At 42.9% G+C, this 18506-nt stretch overlaps 1 protein-coding gene across 1 annotated transcript; it reads left to right on the top strand.

Annotated features, from left to right (window-relative positions):
* Positions 1-217: 217 nt before the first annotated feature.
* On the top strand, positions 218-18022 carry dhodh (dihydroorotate dehydrogenase). Its single transcript, XM_048546505.1, has 9 exons — positions 218-289; positions 1787-1999; positions 3563-3762; positions 6647-6729; positions 10869-11056; positions 12080-12193; positions 12553-12706; positions 16578-16737; positions 17560-18022. The coding sequence occupies exons 1-9, from the start codon at positions 269-271 to the stop codon at positions 17627-17629; spliced, it is 1203 nt and encodes a 400-aa protein (XP_048402462.1). The 5' UTR covers positions 218-268; the 3' UTR covers positions 17630-18022.
* The last annotated feature ends 484 nt before the right edge of the window (positions 18023-18506 follow it).

The raw sequence follows: 18506 nt of genomic DNA, 5'->3' as shown, positions 1-18506 counted from the left end.
CTCATATTTCAAAAAGAATCTGAAAGCCACATAAAGTTAAGCCGGGTATGGCAAAGAACAAATGATTCTCCCAGTAGTTCAGCTTTTTAAAAAACTGATATCAGCGTGAATGAATATTTATTGGAACCAACCAGCAGAGCTGTAACTTATCAGACAAGGGGCTGCTGTGTGAGGAGACTTTTAACCACTGCAGTACTTCCCGTCCGCCTGATGTCTCCGCCTGTTCCGGCAGCACAGGAAACCCGGAGCGGCTGCTTCGGATTTCAGAATGGCCAGCAGCATACTGAAGGTAGGAAGATGATTGATTGGAGGGTCGACACTTTGTTACAATGTCCCCTTCACGTAATTCGGGCTGTGCAGCCTGTACTTTCACTCGCTGACGGCTCCCCTGATGGGACTGAGCTACAACAAATAAAATCGGGGGGGATATGGGGGAAAGAGGGTACCGCTGCTGCCTATGCAGTAGGTAACAAAGTAAATGTATACAAACTTTACCCAATTAACCTTTTATTTTTGGTTAAATTTTCAGAGCAGCTGATAAAAATGCCCACACGAGATCATACAGTAATTCCTCATTAAGTCAGATTTTATTGTGTGAATCAAAAAAAAACACGAATACGTGTGGCTGAATTTAAAGTTCACGTTGCATTTGTATCTTTTGTTGGACGCAACTTCAGCAAAATGCATTTAGAATTTTTAAAATTGTAACAATGTGATTCTGAATCTTGGATTTCCGGCTTTAAAATTGTGACATATCAGAATACGTGCAGGGCGCGATTTTAAGAACAATTCGGTAGGCTTTGAATGGATTAAAAGTTGCGTCCTGTTGTCCAATCAGCCTGAGCCTTGCCTCGTGTTTGCTATTTTTCTTCAATGACACATTTCCCCAAAGGCTGTGAAATGTGAATTTTCTAAGACACTTCTGGACACCTCAAAATCCAAAGTTTTAAACACTGGAAATCCCTGAACGTATTATAGAACCCTGACAGGAAGCAGGCCATTTGGCCCATTGAGTTCACACCCATCCTCTGAAGAGCATCCCACCCAGACTTCCTACCGACCCCCACCCCAAATCTCTGCAACCCTGCATTTCCCATGACCAATCCACCTAACCTGCACGTTGTTTGGATTGTGGGAGAGAACTGGAGCACCCAGAAGAAACCCATGCAAACTCCACACTTCGAACCTGGATCCCTGGCATTGTGAGGCAGCAGTGTGAGCCACTGTCATGTTCCCAGTTCTGTGTGCCCAGATGAAAAATCTTCAGTATTCCTTGTTCCCTTCCTCAAATCCTCCTTCTTCAACCCACCCCATTTAATAGAGGCATCATCTTTACCATCCTAATCCCGAGCATTCGGCCCTGCTTTGCTGTTTATTTCCTTTTGTCACCTCTCTCCCACCTGAACATGTCCATTCAGTCATGCTGTCTGCAATTCTTCCAGCCTTTCTCTTGCTCCCCCCCTCTACTACCTCACCCCATTCCATTTTTTAAAAGATCAATACTGCCTTCTGCATTGCCTTCAGAAACCTTATGTCTTTGACTATTCCAAAATGTCTCCTTTTTCTGCTCAATATCCATCTCACAAAATTACAAAGTTCTCTGCAATTTTATCTATTTTCTATACCAATGTGTATTGCACACCAAAACAGTAGCTGCTGCCCTCCCTTTGCAGAAGCTGTACTCTTATCTCAAACATCCTGCAGCACTTCTTTACTGGTTGCAGGACTAAAGATATTCCCAAGTTTGGTTTTAATGTTGGTGTTGTTTTGCTTCACCCCACTGCAGAGACGTTTGAGAGAGGCAGTTCGGGTGCTGAGCAGTGGTACTTGCCTTTTTTTCACGTATTGTACTGTTATCGGGGATGAGAAGTTTTATGCCAAACATCTGATGCCTACTCTGCAGAAGGTTGTGGATCCAGAAACCTCACATACTCTTGCCATCTGGTTTATTTCCAGAGGATTCATCCCATGGGCAAAATGTAAGGATTCCACCAGCCTGGTAAGTATTTCATGACTCCATGATCTAGATCACTAGTTACAAAATCTATTGTGACCGTTCCCAAAAGACATTTGGATCTGTGCAAGAAGTGAAGTGAGTGCGTAACCTTTTAGCATCATAAAGCATTTGAATTTGCCATGGACATTGTCTTGCAACTTCCACCATCCATGTCCTTGCTGTATTTCATATTATTGCCCTAACTTCTCACAAGCTTCCACTGCTCCTATCATCATTCTATGCTGAGTAGTTGGAGGGCAATTTCTTATGAAGAGTAAAACTTGCCCTCGATCAGTCATGCTCAATGTTATTTTCTTGTGAACTCTATGTTGAAGTAAACATTCAATTCCATTCTCAATAAAAATTTAACTTAACAAATGAAAAGATCCAATATTTCTACAGTGTATACCGTCTTTATAGGAAGATAGTTGCAGTGCATACAAAGTAAGTAAGACTGCCTACCTGACACAAAAAACACAAATAGAAGAAAATATACCCCTAAGTTTTCTGATAGTAGGATGCAGATTATAGTGATTTTAATTGATAATTGAGTACAAATTAATGCAAATAGTGGTTTGATCAGTGTTTGCGAAGCTAATACGACTTGTGAAATATGAAGAGTTTTCCAGTACAGAAGGGAAGATAACTCAAATGGAGAGTCTGAGAAAGGCTTATTGTGATATTGATGCCTATCACCATGTAACAAGCATTTTAATGCAGAAAATAAAGATCAGATTTAGGTGAATTCACCCAGGAATCCAATGTTAATGTTCTAGCTGCTAGAAAATCGTTCACAGCTTTTCAAGAGGTGAGGCAAGTGGGTTAGTGTGGGAGAAGTCCTTTTTTCATGTACTCTTAAACAAAGAAAGATTACCTGCTTCACTCTACCCTCTGACTTGACTATGAACTTCCTCAGGTACAAACCATCAACCCCTTAACAGCTTCATTTTCAAACGCAACCAATTGCTTTTGAAATTGTTAAGAGTAAGGGTGACTAGTGTGCATGAAGACAGACCTGGGTGCATTCCGGGTCAATTGCCCACCAATGTGCCTGACAGGGAGTAACTGCGGGAGAGGTCCAGTAAATGCAAAAAAATGGCCCTCAAAAATCTCCACGCTCGCTGTAATGAGTACGCTAATTCTTGATAATTCCCTGCCCTTGCAGCCCGCTGCCCCCTCTCTGGCCCCGCTGTCACCACCGCACTCTTGATCCGTGATGCGTGACCACCCTATGATGTCTGAAAGAATAATTTTATGTAGGCTTTCCAGCTCTGAAAATATTACTGAAGCTCTCTCCACTACGAACCAAGCCTCCTCACAAAAACAGCCTTTTTCCCAACTAATATTTTCATAATTAAAATTAAGAGTTCAATAAAGATAGGGGAGGAAAAAAAACAGCTTTTTATTTCTAATGTGGAGTAATGTTTCTCCTGAGTAACAAGAGATTAAAGTATATGACCGTTGGACAATATTAGAAGGATTGACATCCCTAAGTGTGTGGAATAACTCTCGCCGGTTACTGTTGAGTGTTTGCCTTATTTGCCAGTGATCTGTGACTTATTTCAGGAGGTCAGTGCATTTGGCCAAAAGTTCAAGAACCCAGTGGGAATTGCAGCCGGGTTTGACAAACATGGGGAGGCAGTGGATGGTCTTTACAAGATGGGGTTCGGATTTGTGGAGGTGGGAAGTGTCACTCCACAACCCCAGGATGGAAATCCCAAACCCAGGGTCTTCAGATTGGAGTCAGATCAGGCTGTTATCAACAGGTAGGCTAAGGGCTGTAAGTATAAATTCGTGTTACTGTTAACTGAAAATACTTTGGTGTAAGTATGACTGACAGCAGCCTATTGTACGTGTTTAAATGCCACCTCAATTTATTTATTTGTCACATGTACCAAGTAAAGGGATGCATAAGTACAGCAAAAAGTGCATAAAGTCATCATTCACTGGTACCTACTTGGTTATAAAAGCCAGAATTAAAAGATTTAACAGAGCCAAAGGCAAGCAGGAGAAAAGTCCAGATCGTAGAGTCCCAAGTCCCATCTGCACAATGGTGTAGGTGCTGCTCTAATCACTAGGACACCCAGGAGACCGCCACCATACAAAAGGCCCACTCTCACGTTTGAATGCTGCAGCCCCCCCCTCGCCTCTGGCTGCCCCCGCCCTCACTGCCCGCTGGCCCCGCTCTCACTCCCGTATTCTTGATCTGCCTTCTTCACTTCGGCCCACACTTGATCCACTGTCGCTGCAGTACACAGTCCTCACATTCAGCTCCTGGCATGTGCTGATGGCCTTACTTCCACTCCTATGTCTTATGGTCTTGTGTGATTCCCTGTTGCAACCCAGCTCTTTCCCAACTCCTTAGGAAGCTCATTAAAAGGGGTAAGGGCTGATAGAATTACTACAGAGATAGAGAGATGGAGGGAGATAAAACAGGGAAGGACAAAGAAAGAAAGAGAAAGCAAATTGGCGAGCAGAGTGGAGCTCTGAATAGAGCAACTTATCCTGCCACAGTCTTGCTGGAAGTGAATTTGTGTACAGAAATCGCTTTTGAACATTAATCTCTTAATTATATCACACAACATTACGTAGAATTACTCAATGACAAAAACTTGTATTGATACAGCACCTCTTAAAATAACAAAACATTTCAAGCCACTTCAGAATAGACTCCTCAAACAAATTTTGATGCAGTCACATAAGGTCATTTTGGGGTAGATAGCCATAAGCTTTGTTCAACAGATAGGTTTTAAGTTGTATCTTGATGGACAACAAGGAAGGTGGAAAGGTTTAAGGGAGGAATTCCAGAGCTTAGGACTCCTGAAGCATGTCACAAGTGCTAGAGTGATCAAAATACAGGAAGCTAACGTTGAGCAGATCTATCTGCTGGAGGAGGTTACAGAGAGAAGGAATTGGATTTGTAAATAAGAATAAGAAATTTAAAATCAGGACATTGCTTCATTAGGAGTCATTGTAGATTAGCAAGCACAGGCGTGATAGCAGAACAGAATTTTAGTGTGAATAAGGTTGTAGGCTGCAGAGATTTGGATCGAAAGCAGAATGTGGAAGGCCAGTAGGTGTAGGCTACATTGGTCAAGTATAGAATTAGCAGAAACCTGGAGCAGGCTTTCCAGCAGCAGGAGTCTACAAAAGTAAGAGGTGAAATAATTAAAACTTATGTGACCCTGAAATGACTTGATTAGGAGCCTGTCTTGTTTCCTGTTATGATGGAGATTAGAACTAGGAGACACTGTTTAAAACTTAAAAGGTCTACCTTTAAAATAGAGATGAGATTTTATTTTTCCTTAGAGGGTCATTAGCCTGTTGAATCCTCTTCCCCAGAAAGCAGTGGAGGCTGCGTCATTGAACTTGTGCAAGGCTGAGTTAGGCTGATTTTTGATAGACAGGGGAGTCCAGGGTTACAGGTTGGAGCGAGGAGCAAACAGGAAAGTGGAGTGGATAACCAGATCAACCACAGACTAATAATAAGGTGGAGCAGGCTCAAAAGAACCAAGTAACCTGCCCCTGCTTCCTGTGTTCTGGTATTGATAACCTGAGACAGGGATGAAATTGGGCAATGGATAACTGTGGAATGGATGGTTTTTGTGGTGATGTGTAGATTTGGTCAGAAATTTCTTCAGGGGTGAGACTTGGCATCAAGTTTGTGAACAGTCTAGTCGGGCATCCAATAGTTGCCAATGTGAGGGATGGAGTCAATGATTAAGGAACAATGAAAATCGAAGCTTAATGGCTTCAGTCTTCCCCACGTTTACTTGGTTTCTGCTCAGTTAGTACTAGATCTCAGATAAACAGCCTCATAATTTAGTTACAGTGCAGGAGGCCAGCAACGAGGTGTGGTGAGGTAGATTCATCAATGTGTGTGTGAAAACTGATGTTGTGCACATTGAGAACTTTTTCAGTCGGGTTTTAAAATGAAGGAACTGGTCTGTGTTGGTGATGGTACTTCACTTGTGCCTCCTCCCACTTCATTTCATCTCAACCGACAAACTGAAGGGTGAGACGATGCAATCATGCCGAAAGTGGCAGAGACTGGTCCTCGTCCCTGACATCTTTCCCGTTTTTGATCTGAGGACAGCTTGCGGCAAGGAAAGGAAGACCCAAGAAGGTGAATTTCACTGGGATCAATTGGCTATTCAGGATTTGAAGTCAAACGGTTGCCAATTTTTTATTAGCAACCTGAATTCCATCTCCGATCCTGTAAAGATGTGGATTTATGCTGGTGGTACACCAGGGGCAATAGAAGCACCTGGCATCCACAAGTGACTTATATTGCTGTTATTTGTATGATGTTACCAAATACAGTGCTGAGAGTGGGAAATTGTTCCATTGTAGTTGGGACTGGAAATTTCCAGTACCTAGTCCTGGTTACGCCATTTTCAAATGTAGAGACTCCACCATATGGAGTACGAATCACTTCCAGCTTTGTTCTTGAAGGTAGCTCCCCCAGTGACTTACATTGACGTGTGAAGATTCAATCACGAGCTCTGAAAAACTGGCTTAATATATGTAAGGTGATTCTGGTCAGGAGCAGTGCATTTCCAATGTAGCGTTAGGGGGCCCTCCTCTGGAGTTTTTCTTCATTCTTTTTTCAGAAAATGGGTTTTTGAACGTGCTTTTATTTTAATCCAGGTATGGTTTTAATAGTCATGGTTCTATTGCTGTACAGCAGAGGCTTCAAGCTCGGTCAGAAATCCAGGAACAGCTTACAAAAGGTAATATCTGGAAGACGTTTTGAGTACAGCAGATACGCCATTATTGTTTATAAAACCTACTTCACTCTATTGTGTCAGTTTATTCTGTTTTGTTTTGACATGAACTCCTTTTCAGCTTTATTTCTCTATTTAGCCTGCTCGTAAGACAGTGTTTATCTCTTCTGAAGGTGTAAACAGTGACGGTTGAAATGAATTGCCTTGGGTGTAACACCTAATCTTGTCATATAGTGGCAGCAGAGTGTGGTTCTTTGACATAATACCAAAAGGAAATCCTAACTACCAAATTTGCAGATCTGACCCAAAAAAACTGCAAACACTTGAAGTACTCACAAGCTCGATTGCTATCTGTGGAGAGAAACAAACAAGTTAATGTTTCAGAGTGTATACTTTAGAGAATTGAAGGATCATTAACTTGAAACATGAATGCATGTTTCTCCCCACTCTTCAACAAATCCTGCCTAACCTGCTGAGTGCTTCCAGCATTTTCTGTTGCTATTTGATATAAGCATCCTTGTTAACTTTATATTTATCTAACTTTTCAACTTGCCAAATGAGATATCTGAATGTCACTTAATTGTTTTTGAAAATGCTTGATACATGATATGCCAACATTGATGGTCGTCAGTAAAATGAAAGCAATGCTGGAAATCTGAAATATAAGTGAGTTTTGAGAAGATTTGTAGCTCAGGTTGAGGTTCTGGATGTGTTCTGTTCAAAAACTTGAATCAAGAAACGAATCACAGCTTTACTCAAAAAACTTCAAAAATCTGGAGAATTAAACAAGAGAGACTTCCAAAAAATGAAACCAGATGGATCCAACACACCACGCTTCTACGGACTACCAAAAATTCACAAACCAGGAACCCCCCTCAGATCCATAGTCTCGCTACCTGGAACACCAACCTACAGATTAGCCAAGGAACTACACCAAAGACTAAAACACCTAGCAGAAGACTCACGCCACTCCATTCGCTCCACCCGAGAATTCCTGAACACCATCAAAGACACCAAAATAGAAGAGGATGAAATAATGGTCTCCTTTGACGTAACAGGCCTGTTCACATCCATCAACATCAACCTGGCCAAAGAAACACTGACTACACTATTAGAAGAACCGAAGACACCTGCACCAGACACCACCAACCTCATCAGCAAGGACAACATCATCAAGCTAGTGGACCTATGCCTCACCACCCACTTCACTTTCAATAACAAAACCTACAGACAAACCAACGGTACACCCATGGGATCTCCGATATCAGGGTTCTTAGCAGAGGCAGTAATGCAGAGACTCGAACAAACAGCTCTGCCAATCATCCAACTCAAACTTTGGGTCCACTATGTGGATGACACCTTTGTCATCACTAAACAAAACAAACTAGAGGAAACCTTCAGGACCATCAATCATCCCCTTTACTGGCATAACATTCACAAAAGAGGAGGAAAACAACAACAAACTGCCATTCCCAAATGTCACAGTAGAGCGAACAGCCAATGGGGAACTTCAAACCAGCATCTACAGGAAAACAACACATACGGACCAAATACTGAACTGCAGGAGCAACCATCCCAACACCCACAAACGAAGCTGCATTAGAACATTATTCCAATGAGCCACCACACACTGCAGCACAGAGGAACTACGCAGAGCAGAGGAAAATCACCTATACAGCGTATTCAAAAAGAATGGGTACCCTATGAACACAGTCCGCCGATCCCTCAGCAACAAACCCAAACAAACAGACAAAACGGGTTCAGAAACCATAACCACTCTCCCCTACATCAAAGACATTTCCGAAATGACTGCCAGACTACTCGGACCTCTTGGCATCAGGGTAGCCCACAAACCCAGCAACACACTAAAACAGCAGCTAATGAAGTTAAAAGACCCTACACAGACAATAAGCAAAACGAATGTCATCTACAAAATACCTTGCAAGAACTGTGACAAACACTACATTGGACAAACAGGCAGAAAGCTAGCCGCCAGGATACATGAACATCAACTAGCCACAAAAAGACATGACCCACTATCACTTGTATCCTTGCATACAGACGAGGAAGGACACCACTTTGATTGGGACAACACATCCACCCTAAGACAAGCCAAACAGACACGCACAAGAATTCCTAGAAGCATGGCATTCCAACCGGAACTCCATCAAGAAACACATTTGATTTGGAGCCCATCTACCACCCTCCTGAGAAAAAGACCAGGAAATGACATCACCAATGCAAGAAATGACATCACCAACCCAAAGAAACCTAAACAAACAAATAGAAAGTGGGACGTAACACCAGCGCTTCACCGGAGGCTCACTGATGATGTTACCTAGAATGGTGACGAAGCGTCTGAAAACGAACCTTCCAGCTCAGTGAGCAAACTCACATCCTGAAATAGAAGTATACAGTGCTGGAGAAACTTAGCAGGTCTGGTAGTGTCAGCGAGGAGAGAAAGAGTTAATATTTTGAGTCCAGTACAAGTCATCTTCAGAATCCTTTCGATTCTGAAGAAGTTGTATCGGACTCAAAGTGTTGACCCTATTTCTGTCTCCACAGATGCTGCCAGTCTTGCTGAGTTTCTCCAGCACTTCCTGGTTTTATTGATGGGAACTGGATTGGGATGTTCTGAACTCAATTGATGTGTAGTTTATTGACCTTTTTGAATTCCACAGAATGAGGAACAGGGGTAAGCAATTCAGCCCCTCAAGCCTGCTCTACCATTTAATACAGTCATGGTTGATCACAGCCTCAAGTCCTCAATCTGCCATCCCCCATAATCTTTTAATGCATTACTAATTAAATATCATAAAATTTATTCAGCATCCTGTAGTCCACTGCAAGCCGAGGTGATGAATTCCACAGATTCCCACCCCATTGAGAGAAATAATTCAATGCACATTTCTCCAACCTCTCCTTTGTAGCTAATCTGCTCCAATCCAGACTGCACCCTTCTGTACCCTCTTCAAAGCCTGCACATCCTTCCTATTACTCCATCTACTCTTTCTCCACCCAACATTCCAGCTGACCTATATCCTGCTGTACCCTTTGATGTCATTCCTCACTATCCACAGAACCAGCAAGCAGATAGGATTAGTTTAGAATAGTGTCATGATTGGCACAATCATGGTGGGCTGAAGGGCCTGTTCCTGTGCTGCAATCTTCAGTGTTTATCTGTGTTTTAAATCTGCCACCCCTTAGCCTAAAATTTGTACATTTGCCTTGGATTAAAGCCCCTTCTCACCATCCCTGGCTGATCACTGCAGTGCAATGCTGAGGGAATGTTGGCATTCTGCCAGAGGTGCCCTCTTTCAGATTAGATATTGAACCAGACCTCATTGGTATGTTCAAGTGGATGTTGAACATTCCTATGGCAATGATTCAAGGAAAGGAGGACAAGTTGTCCTCTGTCTTATACAGTTTACCCCTGAGCCAAGATCACCAAAGCATTTTATTTGGAGAATCACAACACTGGATGCCTTTTCTTTCCACAAAGTAACAGTGATTGCCATTTAAAATTAACTCACACTGATTGTAAACATTTTAAGATATCTTGAAGGTGTGAGGCCCGATGTAAATGCAATTTCATTTATTACTGTTAAATTGGATTTTAGTGCTTCTGCAAAGCCAATCAGTTCAGGTTCAAATCAGTGCCATTCTGTAATCCTCATGCATTACACCGCTTGAAACTTTACTGTCTGGAATGTAAGCACAGGCATTGGTTCCAATTTAACTACAATGGGAAAAGTTTGATTAATAATCAGTGGAGAAATTTGAACAATTTCCATGTCTTTGAAGTTGTAAAGCCAGGTCAATTCCTGCTGTCACAAACAAAACAGAAATTGCTGGAGAAAATTCTGGCAGTGACGTGTGGAGAAAAAGCAGAGATGTTTCAGGTCCAATGATCCTCCTTCAGAACGAGCTAATTCTGTTTTTCTCTCTACAGATGCTGGTAGACCTGCCGAGCTTTCCAGTGGCTTCTGTTTTTGATTCTGATATCCAGCATCAACAGTTCTATGGTTTTCTTTGTTTAATTCCAGCTGAATGACATATCTGCTTTCTGTTGAACTCCTAACTGTAATTTCTGTAAAATATATTCTGATAGAATACATGTTGTAATGTTTTTTTTGTTTCGGAAGCTGGGAGACCTTTGGGTATAAATCTCGGGAAGAACAAGCTGTCTCAAGATGCTGCGGCTGACTATGTGGAGGGAGTCCAGCAGCTGGGTCCATTAGCTAACTATCTGGTTGTGAATCTGTCCAGTCCCAATACCCCGGGTTTGAGAGCACTTCAGAGCAAGAAGGAGCTGAGGACTCTGTTGAAGAAGGTCAGCAAAAAAACTTTGCTTTATTTATGCAGTGTGCACTGAACATTAAAACCAAAACACAAATTTGTAGAATCTGTACAGTATGGCAGCAGGCCATTTGGCCCATCGAGTCACACCAACCCTCCTGAAGACCATCGCACTCAAACCCACTCCTGTGGCCTATCCCTGAAACTCTATATTTCCCATGGCTAATCCACCTAGCCTGTACATCCCTTGCCACTCTGGACAATTTAGCATGACCTAACCTGCACATCCTTGGACTGTAGGAGGAAACCGGAGCAGACACGCACAGGACACGGGGAGAATGTGCAAACTCCACACAGATGGTCGTCCGAGGGTGGAATCAAACCTGCGTCCCTGGTGCTGTGAGGCAGCAGTGCTAACCACTGTGCTGCCCATATTGTTTGTCATTTTGGTGGCGCAACGGTCCACTTTACTGCAGTGTCAAGAGTTTGTGGATTCAGGTCTAACTTGCAGACTTGAGAGCAAAATCTAATCTGACAGACCAACATCGAATTGAAAGAGTGTTGCTCTGTCGGAGGTGTTGCCTTTCAGTTAACATGTTAAACTGAGTCCACAATTGCACACTTTTACAGACGTAAAAGTTCCCTTGGCATCATTTAAAAGGAGATAAAGGGAGTTCTGCTTTGGTGCTGGCCAGTATTTCTCCCTCGACCGATACCATTTTAAACAGATTAGCTGGTCACTACCTTGTCCAGAGTATTGGATTCTCTGTAGAACACATTTCAACATTCTGAAATTGTAAAAGACAACATATAAATGCAAAATTTCAGCATTTTTCATTAAAGAAGAAAGTAAGTCTTTATCCACAATTATTTATTTATTCTTACCCCTTGTTGATTCCTACTTTATATCGGTAAACATGTACTTTATTTTTGCAAGTAGCATTCTCATGTCTTTATTGCCTTGGTCTATCTGTTGTTAGGATGCTGTGTCTCCACTGTTTTAATAACTTCTTGTTAAAGATTTTTGTAGCAGCTTTTCCTATTTTTTTTTCTCAAGGTGTTGAAGGAAAGAGATGCTCTAACTGTCAACCGGAAGCCAGCTATACTTTTGAAAATAGCTCCCGATCTGACAGCTGAAGATAAAAAAGACATTGCTGGTGTTGTAATGGAGGTGAGGACACGCAGCCATTGAGCTTGCACCCATAACCTGATCGAGGATCTGAATTTTGTAGAAACCAACCAGTCCAGCGATTTAAAAATGGGGCTAGGAAAGTAAAAAGCTTTCCATTTGGGTCACTGGTTGGACAATGAAACCCAGAGCAGGTAGCGAGCCCTTATTCTGAGTGTGTTGCCAAGACTGTTCTTGTGTTTTAGAATTCAGCCTGTGAGGCTGGATTTGCATGTCTTCTTCCTCTCTATCCTTGTAAAACATGGTAAACCAGTGAGAGGGCATGGATCTGTTGAGTCACTGCATTATTCTGGTTCCCGTACATAATTTTCCACTTGATGTATTGCTGTTCCAAATTGCAGCTGGGAGTTGACGGGCTCATCGTGACGAACACTACAGTCAGCAGACCACAGTCTCTTCAAGACCCACTACAGGCTCAGTCTGGGGGCTTGAGTGGAACACCACTGAAGGAAATGTCAACGCAGACTGTGAATGAGATGTATTCACTAACCAAAGGTATTATTCAGCTGCATTGAAACATAAATGGAATCATTGACTGAGAGTTCAAATTCAATGTTGGGAATAGCAGGTGTTGTATTGGGAGTCTTCACTGACACAACAATGGGTGAAAAGGCAGAAACTTTTCTCCTTATAGCAAACAGATTTTCTCAAGTTTCTTTTTTAAAAGGAATTTAGTTTTAAATGGAAATTTAGCCACAGTAATGAACCAAGTGAGCTATGTCACTTTGCTATTTTAAACTGAAGTGAACCTTAAAGAATCTATAGCGATGCAGTACTGTATATGGAGGTTCTACAAGCTCTGAGCCATTCTACAAGCAATGAGACATTATTGTTTCAGGGCAGCATGCTTTACATAGTGCCCTCTGTACTGCAAAATGTACTGTGAAAGCAGTTGGATTAAAGACGGAGGAGTAAAGCATGCTGCCCTAAAACAATCTTTTTATTAGCTTGTGGAACCTCCGTATATGTTTCTGCATCGCTATAAATTTTTTTTAAAGCATCACTGCAGTTTAACATCAGAAAGTGACACAGCCCACTTAGTTCATTTCTTTGGCTAAAATTCCATTTTCCATGGGAACTCTAGCTCAGCACCTTGTCTTCCACCCTGGGATGTAAAGTGATGTTGGTCATTTGAGTGTCGTTTTGTTAAATCTAACTGAAAGCAAGGGGCCAATGTTCTATTTTCAACTTGAGCAAGATTCATGAGTGAAAGTTTGAATTCACCACCCACATCTCAGGATTCATGAAATTATGTGAAAACAATCCAGCTGCCTCTCACTAAGACGTGAAGAGGTGTAAGGATGTTAGGATTGCAAAAAGGATTATAGTACAGTTGAATAGCATTGGACTGGTGCAATAAAATATTTGATTTTTCTTCTCATCCATTTTCCTCTTCTCTCCCTGTTGTGGGGTACAGTTTGACAGCTGCCAGGTGTCCTGAAATGTATTCAGCAAAAAGTTTGCTGAAATGACTGCATTTTCAAGGATAACAATCAGTAGTTTTAACCACTGGGTGTCAGAACCAGTCTTGCCCACACATACTTCCAATAAGGTGCCCAATATCGTGATGAGCAATCAGATTTGCCAGCTCCATATCCACGGCAAAAAGCCAATTGTAACTCCCTTACCACAACTGAGATCATTTAGTCGGCAAAAAGAGAGCAGTGCAGGAGCAAAGAAAGTCTTGTTTCACTTGCACAGAACTCTGGTTAGACCATATCTGGAGTCTCATGTATGATAGATAAATTCGCAGAGGGAGTGTAGAGAAGGTTCAGCAGACTGGGATGGTGGGGACTGTCCTCTGAGGAAAGATTGACGAGACCAGAGTTTAGAAGAGAGCTGATCTTTAAAGGGATAGGCAGAGTAGATGCAGAAAGCACGCTGCCCTCAGCCAATGGATCCAGAACCAGAGGATACAGATTAGTAATACAAGGCAGGCCATTTAGGTTTCGGGTGAAGATGAATTTCTTACCGTGGAGGGTACTGAATCTTTGGAACTCTCTGCCGCAGAAGGTCTTTGGAAACTAAGTCATCAAGTAAATTCAAGACAGCAATGGATAGTTTTCTCGATGCTAATGACTTCGGGGAGACGGGCATAGAACCGGAATGTGACATTGAGGTGGATGATCTAGAATATACTGAAAGAAGATGAAGCATGGGTCCTTTCTGGTCTATATTAGTTCAGCCATTTAACAAATGAAATCTTGACCATCCATCTCTAATTCCTTTACTTTTTGATTATACAGGCATACACAAAATCCATTTTTACTGATCATCATAATATGATTGAGGTTCTTGCCCTGTGTTATTGATTTTATAACAAGTATGGAAATTGCTGGAGAAACTCAGCACATCTAGCAACAACAATGCAGAGGAAGGTCTTACGAGGAAAGGCTGAGGGACTTGAGGCTGTTTTCATTAGAGAGAAGAAGGTTGAGAGGTGACTTAATTGAAACATATAAAATAATCAGAAGGTTAGATAGGGTGGATAGGGAGAGCCTTTTTCCTAGGATGGTGACGGCGAGCACGAGGGGGCATAGCTTTAAATTGAGGGGTGAAAGATATAGGACAGATGTCAGAGGTAGTTTCTTTACTCAGAGAGTAGTCAGGGAATGGAATGCTTTGCCTGCAACGGCAGTAGATTTGCCAACTTTAGGTACATTTAAGTCGTCATTGGATGAGCATATGGACGTACATGGAATAGTGTAGGTTAGATGGGCTTCAGATCGGTATGACAGGTTGGCACAACATCGAGGGCCAAAGGGCCTGTACTGTGCTGTTATATTCTATGTTCTATGAGGCAGAGTCAATGTGGTCACTGGAGTGGAAACATGAACTCTGCTTTCATTACAGATGCAGCCAGACCTGCTGAGTTTCTCCAGCTTTTTTGTTAGTTTCAGATTTCCAGCATTCATAGTTCATGGTATTATTCATTTTGCTGTTGAATTTATATATATTTCAAATGGTAAAAGCTCCCACTGAGGCTGAAGTATTGCCAGTGTGATATGTGCCCCGACAGTACAAGTTTTATATGTAATTAATTGTATCAGTGATAATGGGAACTGCAGATGCTGGAGAATCCAAGATAATAAAATGTGAGGCTGGATGAACACAGCAGGCCAAGCAGCATCTCAGGAGCACAAAAGCTGACGTTTCGGGCCTAGACCCTTCATCAGAGAGGGGGATGGGGAGAGGGTTCTGGAATAAATAGGGAGAGAGGGGGAGGCGGACCGAAGATGGAGAGAAAAGAAGATAGGTGGAGAGGAGAGTATAGGTAGGGAGGGGATAGGTCAGTCCAGGGAAGACGGACAAATCAAGGAGGTGGGATGAGGTTAGTAGGTAGGAGATGGGGGTGCGGCTTGGGGTGGGAGGAAGGGATGGGTGAGAGGAAGAACAGGTTAGGGAGGCAGAGACAGGTTGGACTGGTTTTGGGATGCAGTGGGTGGAAGGGAAGAGCTGGGCTGGTTGTGTGGTGCAGTGGATGGAGGGGACGAACTGGGCTGGTTTTGGGATGCGGTGGGGGAAGGGGAGATTTTGAAGCTGGTGAAGTCCACATTGATACCATTGGGCTGCAGGGTTCCCAAGCGGAATATGAGTTGCTGTTCCTGCAACCTTCGGGTGGCATCATTGTGGCACTGCAGGAGGCCCATGGTGGACATGTCGTCTGAGGAATGGGAGGAGGAGTGGAAATGGTTCGCGACTGGGAGGTGCAGTTGTTTATTGCGAACCGAGCGGAGGTGTTCTGCAAAGCGGTCACGTCCATCATGGGCCTCCTGCAGTGCCACAATGATGCCACCCGAAGGTTGCAGGAACAGCAACTCATATTCCGCCTGGGAACCCTGCAGCCCAATGGTATCAACATGGACTTCACCAGCTTCAAAATCTCCCCTTCCCCCACCGCATCCCAAAACCAGCACAGTTCATCCCCTCCCCCCACTGCACCACACAACCAGCCCAGCTCTTCCCCTCCACCCACTGCATCCCAAAACCAGTCCAGCCTGTCTCTGCTTCCCTAACCTGTTCTTCCTCTCACCCATCCCTTCCCCCCACCCCAAGCCGCACCCCCATCTACCTACCAACCTCATCCCACCTCCTTGACCTGTCCGTCTTCCCCGGACTGACCTATCCCCTCCCTACCTCCCCACCTATACTCTCCTCTCCACCTATCTTCTTTTCTCTCCATCTTCGGTCCGCCTCCCCCTCTCTCCCTATTTATTCCAGAACCCTCACCCCATCCCCATCTCTGATGAAGGGTCTAGGCCCGAAACGTCAGCTTTTGTGCTCCTGAGATGCTGCTTGGCCTGCTGTGTTCATCCAGCCTCACATTTTATTAACATGTAATTAATTGTTATGTTTGCTTGTACAGGAAGAATCCCTATTATAGGAGTGGGTGGGATCAGCAATGGAGCTGATGCCCTCGAAAAGATTCGAGCAGGAGCCACTTTGATTCAGTTGTACACAGCCTTCATTTATCAAGGACCCCCTGTGGTGAACAAAATTAAACGTGAACTAGAGCAGCTGTTAAAGTAAGTGTGCTTTACTCATGCAATGATGCTTTCTATTCAGTGGCACGTGCGTTGACAGCAGGGTCTTTCATAAACATCTTGTTTTTTGACATGTAATGTTATTTGAATGGGATGATATTCCTGCACATGGCGAAATACATTTTCTGTGAATGAAAAATTGTTACAGAGCAAAAATCCATTGAAACTGGCAGAGCAGATTGCGTTCGGGTCCCACTTACATCCTGTTGTCACTGCTATAAAAGCAATAACAGTATTATGCTAGCACCATACCAATAATATTAGACAGTACAGTGGAGGGTACAATATGGATTGTCTCCCTGAATAATCATTCCTCTGCTCACATCGCAGAACGGTGTGTTATTGTATCACTGTGGCATTGAATTCAACATCTTGTCCCAACCTCCCTGCCTTTGATGAATCATTTCCAGGGAGATGGCATACAGCGGCTGAAATCTAGTACTTAAAGAGTAACATTTCTATCTGAACAGTTGTGTCATATAATGGAAAAATGAATTTGATAGCTGTCCTAGTGCTCTTGTGATTGAAATTATTGCTGTGGTAACACGTACAATTTTGCTATCCCGTTTAGAGGGACCTGTTTTTATTGTCTCTCTGTCTCTCTGTCTCTCTGTCTCTCTGTCTCTCTGTCTCTCTGTCTCTCTGTCTCTCTGTCTCTCTGTCTCTCTGTCTCTCTGTCTCTCTGTCTCTCTGTCTCTCTGTCTCTCTGTCTCTCTGTCTCTCTGTCTCTCTGTCTCTCTGTCTCTCTGTCTCTCTTTTTCTGTGAGCAAGGTCTCAATTGTAATTCAATGTTTCTCTTTGTAGGGAACAAGGTTTCTCCAGCATTGCCGAAGCAGTGGGTGCAGATCACAGGTCTGAGAGGTACTGTTGCTAGTACATGTTACAGATGGTGTTCAAGGATGGGCCTGTTGCTGCAGTCACAATAGCTACTGTGTAGTTACACGATTAACTGCGATGGGTTAGGCCCTGGTGAATCCAAGTGACAACTGACACCTGGTGGTGTTCAAACAGATGAACAACAAGAAAAATGAGAAGGCTTCAGAAAAGCATATCAGTTGGGGATTGCAAGGGACTGAAGTTTTGAACCAATTAATGCTAAGTGGTTGGTTTGACAGACAATCCCTGGAGTGACGAAATAAAGAAATGGAATTTTAGTGAGCAAATGCTTCAAAGGTAAACTGACTGTATAACTATTGTATCCTCACCGAACAAATGTAGGTGGTAAAACGACAGTTAAATCAATAAATCATTCAATGGTTGTCTCTTACTCCAGTTACTGAAATAGCAGTATATCACAGTTACATCACAAGTCCAGATGAGGAAAGCTGATTTTCATTCCAGTCCCTAAGTTGGTGATTCAGCATTCAGAACTTATCCATCACTGTGCAAGATCATTCCAAGAATGAATTGTTTTATGATTAACCCTCAAAGTGTCCCTTTTCTATTCTTGGTATAATAGCAAAACATGGAGTCCAAAATAACTCAGCAAAAACTCAGTTATGTCGAGTTTCTGCTGTTTCTGGGATTTCCACTGCCACCCTTGGAAGGACGTGCACCCTGACCCTTGGGTATGGGAGCAGAATTAGGCCATTTGGCCCATTGAGTCTGTCCCACCATTCAATTATGGCTGAAATATGTTTCTCAATTGTGTTCTCCCCATCACCCTTGATTCCCTTGAGTAAACCTATTGTTGACTCCTCCTCTCCACCCCATTCTCAGCATATATACCACCTTTCTCCTTGTTAAAATCA

The sequence above is a fragment of the Stegostoma tigrinum genome, chromosome 16, assembly GCF_030684315.1.
Source record: "Stegostoma tigrinum isolate sSteTig4 chromosome 16, sSteTig4.hap1, whole genome shotgun sequence".
NCBI classification, from domain to species: Eukaryota; Metazoa; Chordata; class Chondrichthyes; order Orectolobiformes; family Stegostomatidae; genus Stegostoma; species Stegostoma tigrinum.
Note: the sequence above shows the minus strand (reverse complement) of the source record. Positions and strands in the feature narration are given on the sequence as shown.